Source organism: Hemicordylus capensis, chromosome 14 (assembly GCF_027244095.1).
Source record: "Hemicordylus capensis ecotype Gifberg chromosome 14, rHemCap1.1.pri, whole genome shotgun sequence".
NCBI classification, from domain to species: Eukaryota; Metazoa; Chordata; class Lepidosauria; order Squamata; family Cordylidae; genus Hemicordylus; species Hemicordylus capensis.
This window is the reverse complement of record NC_069670.1, coordinates 12,161,010-12,178,792: the sequence shown is the minus strand read 5'-3', so window position 1 is coordinate 12,178,792 and position 17,783 is coordinate 12,161,010. Positions and strand designations below refer to the sequence as shown.

The 17,783-nt window shown below is 49.4% G+C and overlaps 1 protein-coding gene across 4 annotated transcripts in view; it reads right to left on the bottom strand.

Annotated features, from left to right (window-relative positions):
- Positions 1–2,484: 2,484 nt before the first annotated feature.
- CADM3 (cell adhesion molecule 3) overlaps positions 2,485–17,783 on the bottom strand; it is a 144,093-nt gene continuing 128,794 nt past the window's right edge. For 2 of the 4 annotated variants that reach the window (XM_053277260.1, XM_053277259.1), the window contains one exon: positions 6,204–17,295. In XM_053277260.1, the coding sequence (XP_053133235.1) occupies positions 17,177–17,295 (119 nt within the window). In that variant the 3' untranslated portion in view covers positions 6,204–17,176. Of the gene's footprint in view, positions 3,475–6,203; positions 17,296–17,783 lie in introns of those variants that run through there. The other 2 variants (XR_008312120.1, XM_053277262.1) reach the window with 2 other exon arrangements.

Below are 17,783 nucleotides of genomic sequence, written 5' to 3'. Positions count from 1 at the left end.
TGACCCAGCCATGACGAGATCTGTGAGTGCTGCCGCCCGGGGAATGCAATGTGCATGCAAGCAGGCCCTGCTGGCCTGTTTCTGATAGGACCGCATGATCTGCAAAACTGTGGCGAACAAGGCGCATGGGAGGAACCACCACTGCTTTGTGAAGACCACGTTTGTGATGCTGCCGGCAGGGGGAAAGGGAGAGAGGCCTGCCCCGAGGGAAGGGAGGGACCCCAGGGATCCGGAGAGCACCGGACTTCCCCGCCTGATTAGCCGTGTCGGCTCCTCGGCTCCTCTCCTGCCCCCATCCGACACGGGCCTGGGCCTTCCTGAGCCAGCGTTTCATTCCGGGGACTATTGAAATTCATGCGGAGCATCGGAGCGCAGCCAAGAGTGCAGGCGGAGCATGCCAGCTGCTAATGCTGTGCGCCGGAGATTGATAGAGGTCTGGAGTTTAATAGAGCACCCCCAGCTTCTCCTTTGTCAGCCGCGAAGAGGGTTTCTCAAGGTCCAGGCGGGAAATTACTTCTGCCAAAAATAAAAAATAAAAAATAGGAGAGAGAGAGAGAGAGAGAGAGAGGGAGCAGCCCAGAAAGCCAGCCGCCGCCACATCCAGAAATGCAAACACAAAAGCAGAGCGATAAAGAGCCGAGCTCGGAGCCGCGCCAGGGCCAGCGTGGACTGCTCGGAGCCACGGCCGCCGGCTGCAGCAGGGATTAGGGAAAAGAGCCAGCCGCCGGCCACGCAGCCGGAAAGGCGCCCCCCCCGCAAAGCGGATGCCGGCCTTGCCCTGGCTGGCTTGGAGGAGGCCTGCCTGCCTGCCGAGAGGGTCGAGAATGAAGCCCCTGGCCACTGATTGGTGGGATCCCTGCTGGGGTGGGTGGGTTCTGGGTTCGAGTCTCCCCCTCTGCCTAATCACGGAGGGCGTCTGGGTGGACAGGGACACAACACAACAGCACTGGAGGCATTTGAGCCATTCAGTGAATCCAAGCGGTGAGGAGGACGCTTGGGAGTTAAAACTGGACCATTTGTGCTCCAGGACTCAATTCCTGGGGGAGTCACATCCAGCCTGTGTCGGCCCGGGGCCTTTGGCGGCGTGAGGCAGAACACCAAGCCGTGGCCCCTCCCTCCCCTGCCTTTGTATTCAAAGCACGCTCCCAGTTCCTGCCTCCTTTCAACCCTTTCTCCTTTTCTTCTTTTTCTATTAGGGAAGGAAGAGGGAAAGCCGCCCTGGTCCCATCTTGCCTGCCTCTGCAGCCGCCCACTTCACCCTGCCCCATGGGTGGCAGAGCTTGTCGAAGAAGGCCCCGGGTTCCAATCCTGACATCGTCTCGGACTGTCAGCCCCCTGCCTGGAAGGGCAGCCTCAGCAGTCAGCAGTGGAACACCTACCCAGCACAGAGAGGCCCCAGGTTCAATCCCTGGCAGTATCTTCAGCTGGAAGATACTGCCAGGCCACCGGACAAGATACTGGACAAGGCCCCTGTCTGAACCTCGGAGAGCTGCTGCCAGCCAGTGCAGACCAATCTGGAATCCTGAAGAGCTGCTGCCAGTCAGTGTTGGCAAGCCTGAGCTCATTTAGCTCCGAGTTAAGGATCCTTCCCCTCGCTGCATATCTCCAAGGAGGACCAACTCGGCTCTCGGTTCTCAAGAGCCTGGCCCATTTCATCCCGGTTCCGGACCCAGGCCCAGTCACACCCAAGTCTCCACTTGGTTTCTCGCCGACTTGGTTTATTTGGGTTGCGAGGGAAGTCAGGCCGGCTTCCTCGGCCTTAATCCCAACTTAGCCCCCAGCGCTTTTGGCGGCTTGGAATCCGTCCGCTCCCTCCGTGCCGGCTGCTTTTCCCTTCGCCGCGCTAAGCCAGATTTAGCTCTTTTAATCTTTCCCTCCAGAACTCAGTCCTGTTAGATTCCTTATTATTTCAGAGGGTTTCCAACCCCCCGCCTCCTGCTCGACGCTCGCTTTGAACTCCCTGCAGTCTGACAGTCCTCTGCCAGTAATGAGATGCCCGGCAGTAAACACACAGTTCTCTCCCCACACAGCGGCCGGCCAGCCAGACGCCCGGGTTGGGGGAGCTCCCAGCCAAAGCATGAAAGCAACAGTTCTCCCTGCCGGTTTCTCCCCAGAAACTGGCATTCAGAGATAGACTGCCACGGAACATGGAAGTTCCATGTAGAGAGCATGGCAACTAAGCCATTGATGAGACTCCTCCTCCTCAAAATCTGTCTAACCCCTCTTTTAAAAGCACACTTCCTGGCTGGCCATCGCCACATCTTGTGGCCATGAGTTCCACAGAATGAATTCTGCACTGCGTGAAGGACTCTTCTCGTTTGTCTGAATTGAGCCAAATCAGTTTCACCAAATGACCCCGAGTTCTCCCACCATGGAAGAAGGAGAAAACCCTCTCCTTTTTCTCCACCGCGTGATGAGGACCTATAGACTCCTCCTTGGTTATTCCCCCCCCCCCCGAACTAAAGACAGGAAGGCTAAAAGGAGTTCTTGTTTGGGGAGCCTCAGATTTTTATTATTATTATATTTTAACATCCAGCCATTTGTGTCTTTTGAGCAACCATCACTTATTTAGGGTTGGGTATGAATTCGTTCCCAAAAATTCTCCTTGCACAAATTTTACGTTGAATATTCACCAGCTATTAGAAAGATTTCCTAAATACAGAAATTAAGTAAATAAAATGGAGTAACTGCCTGGAGGCTGGCTGATAACTGTAATAGTTCAATATGATATGATAGATAGATAGATAGATAGATAGATAGATAGATAGATAGAACATCCAGATACAGAGGAAGTATACCATAGGCCATCTCAGTCCTGGCAACAAGCCACAGTAGAACTCTCTCTCTTCATGCCCTCCCCAGGAATCTAGTTACCACTGTTGAAAGGGAATATGAAAAAGGAGATGGAGTTTGGAGTAATCCAGCAGAGATTTTCTTATGCTCTGCATTTGATATCCATCTCCCACATCTGTTGATAATTGTTTCCAATAGCGTATATTATTGACACTTGAATTTAATGTAACTTGAACAAGTGACATGCAATGGTACTGAGTATTTGATGGCTGACATGCAATTGCATTTAAAACTGGACCTAAGTGCAGTAACCCAAGCAATTCGTATGAATATGGGGACCAACTTGGAGTACTTCTTGGACCGACGTGTACCTGGGAGTGCCACCCCCCGCCTCCCGACAACCTGTCAAATTCCCCGCCCGCACTTTAAATTTTATCATCAACATGTCTGGGCTAGTAAGGGAAACTGCTTCTTCTTCACAAGGGAGCCTGCAATAGGCAGCACTTCATTGTCCTGGGGGTGTCTCCTGGTGATCATTAATTCCTACAACTTCCGTCTTCTTATCATCACTGGTGGAGAGCGCAGATAGTTTTGCCAAGAGGGGTTTCCATGGCTGGCGAGATAACGAATTTCCATTTCGCTAATCCAACCTTTAACCTGATGCTTGGGCTGCTGGCTTGGCTGTGTAAGAGAGGAAAGAGACCGAACACATCCTGTCTGTACCGCTGAGCATATACATGTTCACAGAGATGCACATCTCAGGCAGAATGTACATATGATAGATATGTGTGTATATACACACACATATACATACACACACAAACAAACAATCCAGCAGATGGTTCTCCTCTTGCATGGAACTCCCTTTCCCTTTCTCTGTATGGCCTATGGCGGTAATAATAAATTGATTGCCTATCATTAAATTGATTGACCTTTCCCAACAACATCCTCTCTTTTCCTGCATTAGTTGGCAACTGCGGTTCATTATCCTCGACTCTCACCCTCCCTCGCCCCAATGTAAACTCAGCATGTAAGTGCCTCGGGGCAGAGCCTTGATTTCTCTGTATGCTACCTGCAAGTACCATATTCACTGGGGGGCCGTTAGAAATCTAACCTGATTATGAACAGCAGCACACATTCAATTAGTAGGCGGCCTCTTCGCCTGCAGGTTCATCTCCAACAATCCCCAAAGACGCTTCAGACTCTGATTTACTTAAGCAATCAAGGGGTGAGTTCCAGGGGGCAAAATGAGCAAGCCCCCCACCCTTAATCAATTAGATGAATGGGTTTCATAACCTCAAAGAAAAACAGGAGGTCCCTGTCTCACTCCTCCTTCGTCCCAGGGGTGTTCTCAGCTGGATTTTGACACCTTGGTCTTCTGCAGACCCAACTATGAAAGGAAGATGTGTGCCACCAAGCAATGGAATACTTCTTGATGCTGGGGTCCACTCTTAAAGTACAAAGGAGTGGAGCTGGGGGTCAGCTTGGGTTCCTGCTTGCATGGATTTCAAAGAAGAAAGCCAGAGACACCCACCCATGCTTCCAGCAGTGATCACGGGCTCAAACAACAGCCACCCTGCTGTTTTGAACGCCAGCCTTCCACCGCCGGAGGCAACCTCGCCTCGATTCAGCTCACAAAAAGGCTCGCCCTGGATGGGAAACGAGCTAAACAAAGGCGAGGAACAGCCTGGATCATATCAACGGCACCGGAAATGGCTGTAACTCCCTTTCCCCGGAGATGCAGAGACCCAGGGATGGCCCAAGAAAGTCAGTGTAGAGCTTCGGTGGTGGAATTCGTTGCTACCGCGTCAGAAGGCCAGGCCCAAGCGAGCAGGCTCTTCACTGGAGGAAGCCCACCTTCCATCATCTGAAGCTTGGGTTTCTAGCTAGGCTTGCCCACTTATTTTATTTATTCATTTATCCATTCAATTTATATGCCAGCCTTCCTAAAGTGGCTCAGGGCCATTTACATTAAAATCACACACACATAATTTTTTTTTTAAAAAACCCATTTAAACCAGATTAAAACCCATTAAAATAAAAAATAAAAACTAGGTATCATTAAAAGCCAGGCTAAGAAGATGGGTCTTGAAGGTTCTCCTGAAGGCCTCCAAGGAAGATAATCTTTGTATGTCCACAGGGAGAGCATCCCTCAACCCAGGGGTGACAGCCGAGATGGGTTGCCACCTGATGAACCGGTGGCACCCGAAGACGGATCCCTCCTGAGGATCTTGATGAGCGGTGGGGATCTCATAGAGAAAGGTGCTCTCTCAGGTAACCCAGACCGAAGCCATCTAGGGCTTTAACCAGCACTTTGTACTTTGCCCAAAAACGTATCGGCAGCCAGTGCAACTGTTTAAGAGGTCATGTGGTCTTCTCTGGGATATCCCAAAGACCAACCTGGCTGCTGCATTTTGAACTAACTGAAGTTTCTGAACTGCATACCAAGGCAGCCCCATGTAGAGAGCATTGCAGTAGTCCAACCTGGGAGGTTGCCAGCTGGTGCATCACTGTCTGCAGGGCATTCTCATCAAGGAACGGGCGGAGTTGTCAAATCAATTGCATCTGGTAATAAGCACTCCTGGCCACAGCCTCAGCCTGAGGCACCAGGGTGAGACCCAGGTCCAAAAGCACTCCCAAGCTATGAACCTGTTCTTTCTGGGGGAGTGTAACCTCGTCCAGAACAGGAAATTCTATCACATCGTGCAGATTATGAACCCCAAGCTGAGCACCTCTGTCTTGCTTGGATTCGGCTTCAGTTTAATATCCCTCATCCGGCCCATTACTGCCTGTAGGCAGGCATTGAAAGGGCTAATGCCGCTTAGACAGCAGCTCTCCAGGATTTCAGACAGGGCCTTTCCCATCACCTGCAACCAGGTACTTTTAGGGACCAAACCTGGGCCCTCCTGTATGCAAAGCAGATACTCTACCATTGAGCGATGGTCCTACCCCCAACATAGGATGCTGCCTTATACTCCATCAGGCCCTTGGCCTATCTAGCTCCGTGTTACCTACACTGACTGGCAGCAGCTCTCCAAGGTTGCAGGGCAGGGGGCTTTCCATGCCCAACTTGGAGATGCTGCCAGGGATCGAGCCCGCAACCTTCTGCTTGCAAAGTTCGCGCTCTGCCCCTGAGTACGGCCTTCCCAACTGCACACCTGTTCATTAGTAGGAAAGAAGGCAGCATTTATATTTTTTCAGCCACAGGGCACCCCCAAAGGCAACTTTCTGGCCAACATTGCATCTCTTCACTGTTCTTTCAAGCTTTGCTTCAGAGGAGACCATCCTGCTGGATCGTATCCCTGGGTGGGATCCATCTGGCCTCCACGACGGTCTTGTCGTCTCCATCAATGCCACCCCAGATCTCCCACTGCCCTTCCAGGCAGGAAAGCAGAAAGAAGCCAGCCGGGTAACACGTATAATCCAGATATATTTATAGGTTTATCTTCTGAGATTAGCACAGGATATTTAGAAAGGTTATAAAGTAACATTGACGGTTGTAACTCTCTTTCCCCCACCCCAACACACCCCTGAAGTTTATGTACATACAAGAACACAGCACGACCATCCAAAACTGCCCTCCTCTCTCGTCCCCACTGCCCACCCAAAACAAGAGTTTGTGTGTGTGTGTGTGTGTGTGAAAGAATGTGTTTCCTTTCCCATTTGAGCTCAGTACAAATATAGCATATGGCTTTCGTGTAAATATTGGGAGTGTCCAACTCCAACCGGGAAGCATAGAGAGCCTGTTCCAGTAGGGGGCGCCAGCAGCCAGCGGTCAAGGACAGGATGGTAGGTTAGGTGCAGTTGGGTAGAACTCCCCCTCCCTTTCCTTCCTCCTGAGATTCTTAGACAAAGGGTGTGATCCAGATACATGCAAATAAATGAGGGGACCGTTGGTCTCATCCATCCTCACCGGTCCTCAACCTTCCTCTGAGGGCTAGCATTCCCAAATTATCGTGGCAGGAGATCCAGACAGAGAAGCCAATACTAACGGTGGGCTGCATTCTAGGAGAATCACGAGAAAGAGTCTAGGGTGGGGCTATACTGCCAAGAGCAGGGCTATACCAGTTTCCCCCTACGAGATGTCCCTCTACGGTTCCGTCAAATGGAGAAATGACTGCCAGTCATGTCTGCTCAGCAAGGGTATGCCAAGATATAATGCACGTGCCAACATTCGCCCCCACACTCTGGGGACCTTGCACTACAGAAACCTTCCTCATTCACACACACACACCCCGTACGAGGAGGGGCATTTCCCTCGTAAAACAGTAAGAGGCTGTGCACGACTATTCCTGTAGCGTGGCCTCACAACTCCTGAATGACCTCCAAGTGACGTACTCATTTAACTCAGAGATTGCCAAGCAAAAGGAGAGCAGGGCAAAAAGCGATCAAAAGAGATCTTTCAGCCAGATTTAAGGGGGTTCATCCATCCCCCTAAAAGCAGGCAGCCCCGTTAATTTTTGCAAGGCTGGGGTGAAGTTGGAGGAGAAGCTCAACTTTCTAACTTAGCATGGTGTTCTTCTTGATGGCCTCTTTGCCCCAATGCTGTGTCCCTATTTTGGACTGATGAGTTCTGCCCCTACCCCAAATTTCACTCTGATCTTTCCAAAAGACCCCTCCTTTTGTGGCTGCTAAGTGGGCCATGGAATTAGGGGGGGATTCATGCCAGAGCTAAGCAAAATCATTCACTAAATAAGAGGCGACCCTTTTAGTGTTCTGTCATCCTGAGTTAAATGTCAATTGCAAACGGGAGATACCAGCAAATGCATAGTCCAAAATAATGCACACCCTTACAGTCCGAGAGCTAAATGCATGCGTGTTTGGGTGTTGCTTCTGCCTTCCACTTCAACATATCTGGCAGCAGCAATAGGACCCAGAGGGAGCACAGGCTGTGTGTGTGTGTTTGTGTTTAAGTGGAACTGAAAAATATACACACAAACCCATTCCACTTAGTGTGCATGTGTGTAGCCTACCTGAGCATGTGCGAGCAGGCAGAAAAAGTTACTCAACTGATACAATTCAGGAAGCACTCGTGAATTTCACAGGATTTCCAAGAATGGAATGTTGGTAGGAGAATCCAACTCATACCCTGGGGTCAGGCAGACCTCTTTGGGGTTGGGTTTTTTTGTACATGGTTAGGCTTGCAGGGGTGGAGGTGCTGGTCTTCCTACCAGAACATTACACCTTCCAAAAATGAATGTCATGGGAGAAAGCCATGCCATAACCTTTGTGCCATGGGTATGTGTCAGTTTCTCAGAAACATCTGGTTGCCCTTCAAAAACAGAACAAGATGCCTCAAAAGAGTTCTTAAGAACAGAAGAACAGCCCTGCTGGATCAGGCCCAAGAAGGCCCATCTAGTCCACCATCCTGTTTCACACAGTGGCCCACCAGATGCCTCTGAGAAGCCCACAGGCAGGAGCTGAGGGCTTGCCCTCTCTCCTGCTGTTACTCCCCTACAACTGGCACTCAGAGGCATCCTGCCTCTGAGGCTGGAGGTGTCCTATAGCCCTCCGACTAGTAGCCATTGAAGGACCTCTCCTCCATGAAGTGATCCAAACCCCTCTTCAAGCCATCCAGGTTGTGGGCAGAGAATTCCACAAGTTGGGCTGTTGCCAATTGCCTCTTGGCCGCAGGGCCTGTGGGTTGGTATGTGCCCTTCTCTGTGTGTGTGTTTCCACAGCTTTTCTCTGGGTCCATCCAGGCTAGGAACTTTGCAGAGAAAAACACAATGGGCTTTAAGCAAACAGCCCCAAGAGAAGCAATAATAATAATAATTAAAACACACACACACAAAAAACACAACTCAGCAAGAACTTGGCAAGGGCCAGTTCCCCAACCTAAGCGTTTTTCTCGACCCCTGCTGTTGCTTCACAGGCTCCATCGTCCTTTACGATTGGGGTTGTTATCCGTGAAACAGAAGCCTCGCTCCACTGGAGTGTCACCAGCTCCGATTCCCCTCACTTCTCCCCCCTACCCTCTGCAGAGTTTTAGAACCAGAGGCTTGCATCTCAGCTCCTGGCCTGAACATCTCCCCGGCTCAGAAACGGCAGTGGAACTCAGTGCATGGGGTCGGGGGAGGAATATATACACACAAACAGAATCAGCATTGCAAGCCATAAAATAAATGCCTCCATCCAAAGGAAAAGCTCACTAGACACAACAGAGTGAATACTGTCTAGGGTGTCCTCAGTGAAAAGAGATCCTCTTGCACACACACATTAGAGGAATGCAGTCTGTTTTGGATGGGAATTGGGGCCCATTGAGGTAGGTTCTCGTTCATTTCAAAATGAATAGGTTGGGCAAGGGATGGGTCGAATTGGGGCTCATTTTCCAGGACCCCCTTTGCACCCATCAGGTTTTCTTGCTCTTTAAAAAGATCTTCCTTTGACATGTTGCTTTTGCCACCAACTGAGTCAGCAGTGTACCATTATGCTGCTATCTCCCAATGGCTGCTACGTTCTGCTGTGTGTGTGTGTTTTTGTGTTCAAGTGCCCTGGAATGCAGCATAAAAAGTGGTTGCTGCCATGAAAAACAAAAAAATGACACAGAATTTTAGGGAGATTATTAAGGCCCCTCTAAATCCTGAAATGCACAGGAATGAAATAATTTGGAGTGTGCCTTCCTAATGCTCTTGAAAATATTGCTTAATTCTCATACCAAAAACCACTGCGTGAGCTTCTCTCTCTCTCTCTCTCTCTCTCTCTCTCACACACACACCTTTGTTGAAGGCTTTTCTCCATCTGCTGTACCCTGTACTCATTTATCCTGCAAAAGCTTATCCTGCACTGGTTTCCTGTGCCAGACTTAAGTCAATGGATACTAACCTTCTTAGAGCTTAGGGATGTTTAATAGAACATTGACTCTTACCACAGAGCTGATTGCACTCCTTATGGACTAGCTTCTTGAATTACCCAGAAGAATTGACTATCTGGACTTGAGTGATAGAAGGGGGGCTATCTGGATAAGGGATGGTGGCAGGATGGAGAGGAAATGGTTCATCCGTCTTTTGTAGTGATGCAGAGGCTTTGAAATCCATGCAAACTAGAGTCAAGATACAGCTCAGAGACTTAACCTCAGGAGGCTGGCTTGAAAGTAAGAGCTACCATGGAATCAGCGTGCAAGAAAATATGTTGGGGAATTAGAGTGTGATCTGCAGCAAACGTTGACACCAATTCCTCCCAAATCCTTCTAAGCTGAAGGAGATGCCACCAGATCATAGGGACCCACTGTGTACAAGTTCAAGAGTCCCTACCCAAGTGAAAATGTGGAAATAATGTGGAGATTCCTGCAGGAGTCCAGTATCCAATGAGTGCTGGTGACAGATGTGTGGCATGGTCTCTTTCCTGACTCCAGGGGAGCGGAGAAAGCCAAGCAGAGACAGAAATCTGTGAACATCCAAAATGCAGTAAGCATTCCCATTTTGCTACTCAAGTTCTGTGGGAGTTCACATATGGAATCAGAATTTGAACGTGGTAGGTGCCCTGTTCTAGGTAGGAGCTTGTAGGGCATAAGATTTGCCAAGGACAGCATGAATCAATGCTGGGTTACTGGATTTCAGCACCACGGTCAGCTCTGCTCTGATTGCCAGCTGCCTTTGGGTGTGATACTGACCCTGCCCACGCCTCACACATACCTACATAAAATGTTTTGCTTTCTGAACATTTAGCCTTACAAGAGAGGCCATGAACATTGTTGGCATCTCTTGATTGTTTCAATGCAATACAAAATCTACTCTGTCACCAAGGCCAAAACACCACCAGGGTTGCCAACTCTGACTGAAGCGATTTCTGGAGATGTTCGTTCCTCCAATATTTTGCCTTCCGATATTTTTCACAGCACCAAGCCATGGAGATCTCCAGGCTGGTTTTCAAGTGTCACCTGGAGATGGAGACCGATTCCTGGAGACGCTAGGCCAGTCCTGGAGAACTGGAGACCCCAAAGGCCTTTGCACTCAATGCCACACACAGCAAATATGCCAACACCATCAAATGCATGCTAGCAAAATGCCTCCTGTTATGACGGGTGGAGTTTCTCTGTCGCTTGCAAAGGTCCCTGGGGAGGGTTGCAAAATGTCCCTGAGTACACAGACACTTCAGCCACTGTGCGAAAATGTCATTCGAGACTCCCACTATTACGGAGTGGGTAAGCAGGTTGTTTCACCCTAACTTTGGTCCTCAAACGCCACACATTCTTGGCAGCCATTAATTTGTAGTTAAAAGAGAGGTGCCTCTGGGCAGCGACACCCGGCATCTGAGGTGAGGGGCAGGTTTTTGACCCTCCTCCTTCGCTATATCTGAGATTGCATTGTCCTATGCCATTCATGGATTTCTGAGTCACCCCTGATTTGCATAGCCTTCATCTGCATCAGAGTGGAATCTTGGGCTTTAAGCACAACAGATGGCATGCTGGGAATTGAATAAGACCAATAGATCGGATATTTCAGACATGGCCAGGTATCTGGGACGCAGGGAATATTCAGAGGGTATTCTTGGAGATAAAACCTTGGAGGAGCAAATTCATCTTAGTGCCCAGTGAATGCATTCTCTCCCTCTACAGCTGATGCCCATGTCGTTTCGGAAAGTTATTGGTTGACAGCCCCCCAAAATACCCATGACTCGAATCTCTCCACGCTCAACGGATAAAACGCTCCATAAATCTTTGTGGGGCTGCAATTTACGGCTTGTCTCAAAGGAACGATCCCATCCCGAGGTTTGAATGATATGTCAAAACAGAGACAATATTGCTCTGTCCTTCCTTCTGGTAGGGATCATATATTTTAATAGGACCTGACTTCCCAAAGAGGGCCATTTCTTCCACAAACCTGTTAATGAAGGCTGACAACCTCACAGGGTTGTTGTGAAGATGAGAAAGGGGGAACAAATATGGCACCCCGGGTCCTTGAGGAAGGGCGGGGGGCAGGATAGAAAGGCAATACATGAATAAGAGAAAGAAAAATAAAGTTGGTTGTGGGCTGGGCTAGGTTAAGTCTAAGAGACCTGGACGAAAATGGTCATTGCAGTGGAGAGAACCTCCGTACCATTTTGGAATTGAATACAATGGAAAGGAAGATTCGTTGGTATAATGAAAAGAAGTTGGAAAGAGTGACGATTGAGGCAAACCCAGGCAAATGGAGGAAGCAGCAGTTGGTTAATGCATTGAATGGACCACCGATGAAAACCATGAGAGGTCAAAACACATTGGGCCATTAATTTACCCCTAACTGTCCACTTGCACTTTAGATTTGAACTGTTTTCTTTCCTGCATATATATAAGCAATAAGATATAAGCAATCTTCATGTCTCATGGTACTTATTTTGTAGATTAAATATTGGATACTTCATTTTGTATGTCTTTATAAAACATTCTTTTGCCTTGGTTTATTTGGCGAAATTCTACTTCATTTTACGATGCCTGGTGTTTTAAATTATTTGAATAAATATTCTTGCATATTTAATACAGAATTTTGTCCTGGATTAGAGTGCTTCGTTCTAAATTAAGTCTTTGTTGTCCTCTTGTTTGCAGTATCTGCAGAAATTCAACCAACTGGCTTTTCCCCTTCCTTCCAGCTAATAAGGGTGTTTGGAGAGTGATCAAACTATGCTGAGAGTGGATTTTATCCCCTACAGTATTCAGACTGGGATTTGTTAACTGTAATCCACTAACATAGCCATTGCCTTGAGGACAAAACTGGAGTCTATTTCTTGGGGTGAGGGGAAGAGAAGAAGAACCGCCTTGAGATTGTTTTAATGAAAGGCGGTATACAAATTTAACAATAAAATAAATAAAGTTCCAAATGGCTCTTTGCCACAGAAATTATATGACTGAAGTAACAAGTTGCTAGTCCTTATGGGAGGTGTGGCTAGAGAACGTTTGGTACAATAGGAACTCTTTCTCCAGGTTTTCCTAACTGGGTCACTTCATCATTTTGTTTTTTAAAGAAACAGAAGAAGTCTTAAATTATAGGCATAAACAAAACAGGTTTTGTACCAAAAATTTGGATAAAAGTGAAGTTAAAAACTAAGGTTTCTCCTGCAAGAGAAGCCAAACAATATCAGATGAGAGAGAGAGAGAAAAAGTATCAGGGTGATACTTAGATATGCTAAAGGATATCTAGCTGCTCAGTTTGATCTGAACTCTCTTAATAAATGTTTTCCAGCTGAGTTTAGAAGAAGCCATTTGCCACCTATTCCAAACTGCTGTCCTAGGTAGCCTCCTAAGCTCACCAACTTGGCCAGGTCAGACCTTTAGAAACAAGGACACTAATTCCAAGCCCAATGGGATGTGGGCGGATGTCAAAGCCTCCGGGCTCAGTCTCAATATCCCAGCTTTACTTGGTGTGAGGACAGGATCAGCAAGGCTCACCCAGGCCAAAGGTAGGGACAGGTTAAAGGAGAAACCACCGCTTCCCCGTCATTTCAGAGGAGGCGATTGCTTTCCACCAGACTGCAAGAAACAAACCAAAAAAAAAAAACCCTGAAAGGTTTTGTTAACATGCAAGTTGGCAGGAAAAGCTTCAAAAGACACCTAATTGTATTGTGCTGGAAGAAACAAGGGCTTTAAAGCTGTCGTTCACCCTGCTGAGCTGAAGATATCACCTCTAATTAGTACAACATGAGAGGCCCCATCACTTAAGACACACCCGGCAAATTCCTTGTTGGTGCCTATGTGTCGTTCCCGCCGCGTGTGCATGCGCGTGCACACACACAGAGAAGGGCAGGGCTGGTCTCTCTCCCACAGGTTAGGGGCCGGTGAATTTTCTCACATGCGTGACTCACGACTGCGACCGGGTTATCAACCCGAATGCATAGAGAAATAATAATACACAGCCCTTGTTCGGGTGTGTGTGTGTTAAAGAACAAGAGGAGATCAGTCTATCAACGGCTATTCACTGCAAGAGCTAAGTAGAGCTTCGATGTTGAGGGGCAGTATAGCTCTAAATTATCTGGTGATGGGGCCAAATGGCACAGGAGGATTCTTGCAGGCATGCTTGGCTTGCAGGGCAAGCCAAAGAGATACAGAAATGCATAGGCTGAGCTTCAGTCTGATCCGGGTGAATCAGCTGAGTGATCATCTTCAGTTCACGGGGCACAGGCCCATTCAGAAGTTAACTGGGTTGGGGCGCAGATCTCAGGGACCGGCAAGTCAAAGGCCAGCTCTTTTATCTCGGCTCTCACGGGGGAAATTCAGGTTGGTTGTCCTGCTCGCTTCGGTTCCTGATTGGCTATGCCTTCTCTCCAACGCTCTGCTTTGGCTGCAAAGGGTCACAGTGCCCAGGGATCCCTGACTGGCTATGCCTTCTCTCCGATGGCTGTCAAGGGGAGTCCCCTAGGCCAAAGTACCCTAGGACCCCTAGATCAGGGCCTGATGAGTCCTCAAAGATAGCACAATTGAAGCGAAAAGGTTACCACTTCAGAATACCAACAGTCATGTGAACTCTGCCAGATGAGACCACAGGTCCATGCTGCACCCTGTTTCCAATGGTTGCTTCCACAAAACATCACTTGAGAGCAACAAGCCCTCCCCCACAGTTGCCTTCCAATAACCCACTATTCAGAGGTAGAGTACCTCTGAACCGGATGATTCCACTTAGCTTTTATGGGTAATGTTCATAATAGTAGTAGCAGTAATAGCCTTCAATAGACAGAGACTCCTCCCTGAACTACGAATCCTCTTTTAAAGCCATCCAAGCCACTGGCCAACCCCAAACCTTGTGGTAGTGAGTTTCATAGGCTAACGATGAAGAAGCACTCTTTTTTGCCTCTCCAGAATCTGTCGCTCCAAGGTGCACGAGAGAGGGAGAAAACATCCCTTGCCATCCCTTTTCTCCATGCCACACCCTCTTTTACAAAACCCAAACCAACTTCTGGAAGGACACACACAAAAGAAAATGATCACAGTTTCAGGGGCTCAATACTGGTCAGGGCTGGCTCTGACAAGCCTGTAATGAGAGAAGGGGGGTGCTCTGTGTATGCTCAGAGGCACTAGTCCCTAGCCAAGCTGTCTTTGCAAACCAACATTAACTGCTACGTGGTCTTATGAAAAAGCTGGATGATCACAATCTTGCGCTGCATTTGGACTTGGAACATGGCAAATGTATGGCCACGGAGCAGCCAAGCTAGGAAGCCCGCACCAGGGCACACCTTATTCCAACCGCTTCTGAAAAATCATTATAGATCAATGTAAACTCCCCGAACTAAGTCAAAATGCTTCTCCCACCCATCCTGCAGATGCCTTCAAACCCGAAATGGCCAATTCTCGCCTTCTAGCACGCCCTCCTCTGCTTTTAAGTCATTTCAAAAATCCACCCAATTTCTGGCCCCAATGGAGGATTTTTAAGGAGGGCCGGCGGGGGGCGGGGGAATCATAGCAGTAGATTTTCAAGCTTCAAAAAAAGGAAGATTTTGTGATAAAAGGGCAAGTGGGATAAGCATAATAAGAACAGGAAGAATCAGACGAAGAAGATGATTGCTCTCGTTAAGAAAATGGCAAGACATTGCAGAACGACCTTGAGACTGGGCCATGCGGGCAACTGAATTGAGGTTTGGAATCCCTTCACACCACCCTGTCCAACTGCGTCCCGGGACGAACCTTTCCTTGCTGGGATCCCATCGGGGGGGTGGCAAACAGGTCATCAGAACTGCTAGCCACAGACACAAGCTGTGGGCGTCCGCATGATGGGTGGGGGGAACCGCACTTTCCGCTGGATCCGGGGAAGCACACTAGCAACGCTCTACTTCCATTACGTGGGGAGGGGTCTAGCCCAGAGGTCCCCAACTGGCCACTGGAGCTGAGGATGAAGGGAGATGGGGACCCAGGGTTGATCAAGTTAGCAGCACACAGTGTGGATTTGGGGGAGTGGGCATCCCATCCAGGAACCCTGCTTGCTCAGGAGGGAGGCACTATGGGCCGACACAGAACCCTGTCCTCACAGAAAACCTCCACCTGGCACCCTTGGAAGGCCTCACTTCTCCTCTAGCCCAAGGAAGACGCAAGAGGGTAGATACGCTTTTGCACTGAGACACTGTAGCTTCCAATGCAGAGACATCCTCAGGGATGGGGCACCTCTCTGACCACCACCGTCCCCGAAGCATGTGGGACTCCTGTCCTCCTGATAAGGAAGCACCGGGGGGGGGGGGAGGGATCAGTGAACCAATCCTTCTGGCCGTGGGTTTGGGTAGGGACTGGAGGTGGCCAGCTGGCGCCCCTTGGCACACGTACCGCACAACAACATTCTCCGCTCAGACAAAGAGACTCAACTGGAGGAACACAACGGTCTCGAAGGATAAAACCAGCAAGCTCTTGGCCCCTTCAGCACCTCCGATCCGCACTGACCGGACCCAGATACGTCAAGCCGAGAGGACGGCCCCAGGCTGGCTTCTGGGGTACCCTCTAAAGACCCGCTGCTGCCACAACGTCTTGAATTTGGATGGAACCCCGAAAGAAAGCCAGAAGGAACCCAAGGGGAAATTTTCTCCCCATTTTTGAGATCCCCCCCCCACGATTTCAGGGTCGGCACTGGTGGTGCCACCCAAATTTAGTCAGCTGTGACGGACACAGGATCCTCTTCCCAAACCGTCACCTTCCTGCTTGGTTCCCAAGCTGTAGAAGAACTCCCTGGTTCCCTCCATCACCTAATCGGCACTCTCCGATCCTTCTGCAGCCACAGCCGGGGGCGAATTTAAGTGGTTCCAGCCAGGCGGAGGGGAGCTTGTCTCTCAGCCTTGGGTGGCCCCTTACTCCTTCTCTCCATGCAAGCTGGTTTCATCCTTCCAAAAAAAGCCCAAAGTCAAAACAACTCAAAAAAAAGGAAAGCCGACGTACACCTACCCTAACCCCAACACAGCCGTCTTGCATCAAGACATTCTAAACAGAAGGGAACAAGAACAGAGATTGAGAAAGGAAAGGAGTCCAAAACAGAGCACGCCATTAAAAAAGAAAAAAGAGAACCTCAAAAGGGAACCGGGCGAAAGGGGGAAGGAGGGAGGGAGGGAGGGAAGGAGGGAGGATCATTCGCTCTCCAACTCTGTTCAGTGCGAAATTGGCAGGCCGTAGATATGTAGGTACAAGCAAGCAGGAACAGGGGCATCGAGGGGTTCCCCCGAATGTTCAGGTGGTTGGTTGGTTGTTCTGTTTAGTAAGAATGTTTTATACAAGTTCAAAGAAGCATCGCGAGCCAAGCTGATCTCGACCTCTCTCTCGACCTCTCTCCCTCCTCCTCTGTCCATCGCCGATCCCAGGTCCCCGCTTTCCTGTCCTTCCTGGGCGCGAGAGAAATTCCACGGACGTGTTGGTTGGGTGGGTTCCGTTGTCGTTCAGTTGAGGCTGGGTTCCGATCCGCCACTTCCCCCCTGCTGCCCTGCTGCGCGCCCCACCCACCCCCGCTTAGATGAAATACTCCTTCTTGTCGTCGCCGCCGGTCTGCCCTCCCTCCGCGTTGATGATCGCCGTGTCCGCATCCGGGGCGTCGTCTGAGCCTTTGGCCTCGTGGGTCAGGTAGGTCCCTGTGCAGGGAGGGAAGAGGGAGGGAGAGGCAAGATGACACCTGGAGGGCAGGAATGCTGGGAATACGGTTTCCGCAACGCTATCAGAAATAGCCAACTGGAGGCTCTCTGGCTGTTGGACTACAACTCCCATCATCCACTGCAGATGATGGGAGCCTGTTGGGCAATGAGCTAAAGGGAAGGGGACACAACTCAGTGGCAGAGCAGTGAAAAGTCCCAATTGTGGGATCTCTGCTGAGAAGATCCCTGCCTGAACTCCTAGAGAGATGCTGCCAGTGCGAGAAGATGACGCTGGAGCAGTATTCGATGTAAGGCAGAGTCATACTTCAACAGCCTGTCAAGTAGGATAGTTGGGATGGAAAGCTCCATTCCTTTCCCCAACCTTGCACCCTACTTCTCTTTCCTCATCCCCTTTTCACACACTCCCACCCAGCTCTGAGGCTAGAGGGTTACAGAACAGGCTTTGATCTGTTCTTCCACATCCTAAC